The sequence below is a fragment of the Eimeria acervulina genome, genomic scaffold, assembly GCF_000499425.1.
Source record: "Eimeria acervulina Houghton genomic scaffold, Eah_scaff296, whole genome shotgun sequence".
Taxonomy (NCBI): domain Eukaryota; phylum Apicomplexa; class Conoidasida; order Eucoccidiorida; family Eimeriidae; genus Eimeria; species Eimeria acervulina.
The window spans coordinates 22,719-28,335 of NW_013549906.1; the positions used below are offsets into that span (position 1 = coordinate 22,719).

The following is a 5,617-nucleotide window of genomic DNA, read 5'->3' on the forward strand; positions in this document are numbered from 1 at the left end:
ATATATATATATATATATATATATAGACGGACAGTGAGCCATCAGCCATGAACAGGGGAGGCGAACGGATTGAAACACGCAGGAGGAAAGTTGTACATGATACGCATGTGCATCTCCCGATTTTCGAAGGACAAATATGAGGATGCAAGCACACGCAAATATCTTACCACTGTACACGCTGTATTGCTGCTTCAAGAAGTAAACTGCCTTCCTGTCGCTGAGCCGCCTGCAGGGGAAAATACAGAAATGTACATATTTCAGCAACCTTAACCTCCTTTCGTCAAATAACTTCATTACCACAGCATTCAAAATAAACGGTATCCGACACAGCAACGACTACTGCCAAGCTCTCCTTTCTCTGCTGGTGTTAGGGTTTGAAGTTTTCGGGTTTAGGGGTAGGCAGAATAATAGAAAGAGCAGCGTTGAGACTATGCATCTGCCTCGTCTGCGTGCCATATGTCTTCAATTCGAGGGATATCCGTAAGGAAGGCAAAGAGGCTCACTTGCGCTGCTCTGCTATTTCTTCTACTACAGCCTTCACATGGGACAAAGGCTGCTGAGTCTGCGCTGCAATTTGCTTCAGCTGAAGACCCGCAGCGCCCGCGGCATCAAACATTTTGAAGAGTTTCACCTTTAAAGAGTCTGCATCAAGGATAACTCCTCTCTTCTCTGGAAAAAAAAGGCAAAATGCACAAATATACACTTCCTAAACCAACCCCCCCTCGCAATCGCAATAGATACAAGGCAGCTCCACTGCTGCCTGGGCAGAATGGAATGTTGTTCAACAAGAAACCTCACTCAAGCAAAACTTGAAAACTGAAGTGCAGAACGCTCAATACGAAGCCTCAATATTCAAAATGCACGGGCCTTCCGACTAAACAGGCGCAACTGAAGCCCTGTACATTCCAAACTTTGACCAGACATCCTTGCGGTATCAGCACCAACTTACGTTTAGCTTTCGCTCTAGAAACAGACTCGAGTCCACTGCGTTTTCCGTCTTCTGCAGAGGCAGAAGCCTTTGGCGTGTAGAATTGAAAAAGCTTTGAACATAACAAACAAAACAACGCAAAAAATAGGTTTAGCCAACGAAAATGCGAGGTCACCAATGCCTGCAGCCACTGAACCAAACGTTGAGCTTCGGTCTTAGGGTTTTTTCTCCATTCTGCGTGTGTGCTGTGCGTTAAAATATAACCAGATGACCGTGGCATTTTATGGGAAACAAAAGATTAAGCGTTAATACATTCAAACAACGCCTATGAACTTAAGATTGTATATACAGCAGTTGCATGCACAAAAAGCTTATATAACTCAGCATTCGTCCAAGCTGTGGTACGTGTGGGCTCCTTACCGTGTGGAGGCTGTCAAGGCCTGGGTCCCTACGCATTTCTGCGACGGTGCCGCGGCCTGAATTAGCAGCAAACGCAGTATATAAAAACAAGGAACGGCAATTCCTATTTGAGTTCTCTGAGGGTTATTCTATAACAAGTGTGCGTAGTGTTCCTCAACAGGTCCTTCGCCTCTAATGAATCACCAGAAACAGCCACAGCAACAACAGCATCGACTTTCTTGCTGTGCTCCCACTTTTGTTCATATCTTCTGCGATGTGACGCTCGTGTAGCACCTTCGCAGGGAAACACCACAGGCAAGCAAGACGGCAAAAAGGTGAAAACCAGGTTGCCGAAATAAACGAAATACACAAAAATGGAATTCAGAGGCCAACAGGCAAAACAAACAGGCGCATGGAATCACCTAGAGGCACGGAAAAACGTACAGACAACCAGCATGAACACCAAACGAATGAAACTACTGAATGCTGTGGGCATGCACCACCTTCAGTCTTTCTTCGTCAGCACCGATGTTTGTGCTGGCCAACAGTTTGATGTTGATTGGCAAGACAAGAAAATAAACTTAAAGCAACGAAGAGCACGCGAAAACAGAGCATGGGCGGAAAACGAAACCACCAAAAAAGCTACGCACACTGCAATTCATTGTTGGAGAAACGTCCATAACTGGAAAATGCAGAGTACAACGAACTGGAAGAAGACGAAACGTCAACAGAATGCAATTCATATAATCTTCGGTTAGATTTCAACGAAATACCTGTTGATATCGCCGGTCGAGTTTGGGCTGGAAGTTTGTTCTGCTCGAAATTTCTCCAATGACGTCCAGCAGATGCTTTCCATTTCGTTGCAAAATGACAGAACGGTCATTGGACAGCCAGATGGAATCCAAATAGCATGCACCTCCAGTCTCTGGATCGCGGACTATCAGGGTTTGCTGCAAACAGAGAGAGCCTCATACAAATGAAAATACGTCTACACAGCACTGCACACAAACGGGCGAAACTGCACAACATGAAACGGGCGAAACTGCACAAGATGGAGGCATCTCGCTTCAATTTACTGGTACCTCCCTAAGTAATGAAAGAGTTCAGGTAGAATCTCGACTCAGCTATTTCGTCTGGTGTAGGTAACAAAGACAAATCACCTCGCCGGATGGCGGCAAGTGCTGCTCTATGAACCACAAAAATGAGACGTAAGAGAGCTCAAATAAAACAAGAGCACTCTCACTACGCTGACTGAAAAGTAAATAGGCATGCGCGATATTGTGAAATAAAGCCACAAGTGCCTGGCCTACCTTCCCATCCTTCTCCGTCAAAATGCCCGCTGTACTATCTAGCGGAGAGGCGCGCCACGACTCCGCTACAAATTTCGGGACCTAAGAGGACAATTTCAAATAGCAAGGGATAAAAAGAATGAATCAGTTCAAGTGATCCTTGTTTGGGGAGTCAGATTAAACCGTCCAGCACACGCAAACCAAAGAGCGGGAGAAAGCCATCTACTTGTTCATGTACTGGACAGCCTCCTGCTGCTGTTGCACGTGTAGTCCATGCGAATGCAATAGATACTTGCTAGGAGATACTGCTGTAGATGCTGCAGCTGCCCTGCATTATTCTCCTGCCCAGCGGCTGCTGCTGCTGCCCTGCTGTTGATCCTATTATTGCTGGTGCACCACGAAAACTTGCCTTGATGAGAGAAAGGGCGACAGCTTTGCTTGTGGGTAAAATGCGGCTAGGCACGAACTCTGCGGGTGTATACGAAATCGGCAAGGCTTCTGCCGCTGCCCCACCTCGCCTTGCCATATTTCAAAGGATGCGCGTAATAAATGAAACAGCACCGCAATTTGAAAAGAGCAAAAGGACTATCAGTGACCTCTGCTGCTCCGGCTTGTGCGAGTTGATGTGCCGTCGCTGCAGTCAATTCAAATCACGAGGTGGGCACTCATAATGTAGCAAGCGCGTACAGGGGCAGCAGATGCCTCTCTAGCAAACAGATGAATACCACTAAAGAAATGTACGCGGGGGAAACGGAAATATGCAGCAGGAGGAAGTCGCCTGCGCTTTTGCTGCTTCCCGTTGCGGCGCTGCGGGCGGGAAGTGTGCACGAGGCAGGAAAAAGAAGAACGAAGATGAAAAGACCAAAGAACTGAGCATACTGACCAATTCAGTATAAATGGTAATAAGCCGACGTGAAGATATATAACAACATCATCTATTTGAACGCCCGCATTAGACAAACGGGTGCCGTGGGCCTCATGGGGCTTGTACCCGACGAGCGGAATAATGCTAAACAAGTAAAGCTAAAGATCTTTTAGAACTAACTTCCTTATGCTTATCCATTTAATTTGTTTGAGTTATCCATCAACTGAAGTTCAGTTCGCTTGCAGCCTTCTTTCGCAATGGAGGAACAGCATCGCTCCAATCGCCGTGCAGTATCAACTACTGCTCAATTTCCTGCTCGGCAATGAACGAAATCCGGAATGAAAATAGAAAATGCATTTTAATAAGTAGAATTATCGTACTTGAGCTATACTTGAGACATGCTTTTAAGCTTATGTCTAGTCTCACTGGGCCTTGTAATAACTATTGACGCCGGCGTTTGGCATGTGCAAGGACGATCAACGCAGGCAAATTGGTTTAAGTTTACTTACTCCATATGTAGTGCGGCACTGTGTTGCGTGGGAAAGTTGCGCGTACTTGCGTAGCTGGGGTTTGTCTGAATGGTTGTTGGCTGTATCAGGTAAAGGGAGTCCTCGGTTATGTCTGAGGACCGTCGTGAGCGTCAATGAATTCAAAACACTGAATACAAGTTCCCAGGAAGCAGATGACTACCCCCTCCAATCTCCAGACGTTCTGGGCGCAGCGGCTGCAAGACCTGGGATGGGTTTGGAGAGGAGGCAGCATGCGGGGAGCCCAACAAGAGTTGCAGAATTGCAGCACACCTTGCTGTATATGGTGCTGGGAAGTACAACAGGGCCCTCTTTGCTCCTTGCGCCATCAATGTAGACAATTGTTAAACATTTACTTGGCCCACAGAAGGATGCCATGCAACTAGAAATGCGTTCCAACTTCGGACAGAGCATGCAGCATAACATCTACTTCTCCTAGAGTTCAGGCTGGCCACTGAGAATGCTATGGAACTCGCGGCAGGCTGCTTCTTCTCTACACGAGCCCAGGCCTTTTTGCATCTGTACTTAGTCTGCCTGAACAGGTAAGCGGGCTCAGCTGCTTTGGGGGGAATCTTTCCTTGAGCATTGCAGCTATATTTATTGCAGCTCACGACCATCCTAGGCTAATTAAGGACTCCCACTACACTTCGTAGCACCCGTTGGTTAAGGGAGAGAGGCAAGAGCAAGGAGCCCTTCTAGCACAGCTGGGCTACGTGGTGGACCGGGATTATTATTTTTGTGAAGGCACGTCAAAAGACTTTTACCTTCTCTAGCGATGAAAAAGTCTTTCGATACTCTCGAAAAAGTTATCAGGAGACATGGGCTGAATATTCATGAAAATTCAGTCCTTTTCTCCTCTCTCGTAGTGGCAATGGACCAGGATCTACCTCCCGAAGCGCCACTACAAACACAGTTTCAACTGCATGCCTTGCAGTTTTGCCGTGCTATATATATATATATATATATATATATAGTTTCCCTGTCCGAAGTTGTATTTGTAGTTCTATTTGCTTGTAGAATGTCCACTGAAGGCAATATCAGCGAATAAAACTGTGTACACTGTTAATGTGGACAAGGCCTGGGAATTGAGAATTCTGCTATTAAGCTTTTAGAATTTTCTTGAGAAGTGCTGTTCTGTCGAGGCAGCTGTAGAGCCGCGTTGTTTCTATTGCATTTGTGACTGGGCGTTGGCTTAGTAGGTGTACATTTGTGCGTTTTGCTTCTTGGTGCCCATAGAAGAGAGCCGTTGTCGTTGAGGTTGCTTATCTCAAAGTTAAACCCTTGGAAGGATTTGGCACCGTGGCCGCTGCAGGTCTCAAACTGAAGCAAACTGCAGTGCATACCCATAAGAACTGCGTAGCAGAAGATATACCGCAAAAAAGCAAGTGAGCCTTTCTACCTTCTCTTAGGACCCGTTCAGCTGGAGAATATAAAGCGGACAAATGCACCGCTGCAAGACCCCCTCTATGTATTGTTACCGTCTCTCAGCGAAAGGACGACCGGCATTGGTGTGTCGAATTCGGTGTTCTTGAAAGCAGCCATAACGAAGTTATCTGCCGCAAAGTAGGAAAGCAAGGTTCCTGTGCGATATATATATATATATATATAT

The 5,617-nt window shown here is 46.3% G+C and overlaps 1 protein-coding gene across 1 annotated transcript in view; it reads right to left on the reverse strand.

Moving 5' to 3' along the window:
* Positions 1-1,591, reverse strand: part of EAH_00031430 (hypothetical protein, conserved) — a gene marked incomplete at both ends in the record, with an annotated part of 1,844 nt that extends 253 nt beyond the window's left edge. The window contains 5 exons of the mRNA XM_013396098.1: positions 168-226; positions 504-669; positions 950-1,040; positions 1,349-1,404; positions 1,582-1,591. Coding sequence (XP_013251552.1) covers positions 168-226; positions 504-669; positions 950-1,040; positions 1,349-1,404; positions 1,582-1,591 — 382 coding nt within the window. The remainder of the gene's footprint in view (positions 1-167; positions 227-503; positions 670-949; positions 1,041-1,348; positions 1,405-1,581) is intronic.
* Positions 1,592-5,617: the final 4,026 nt, after the last annotated feature.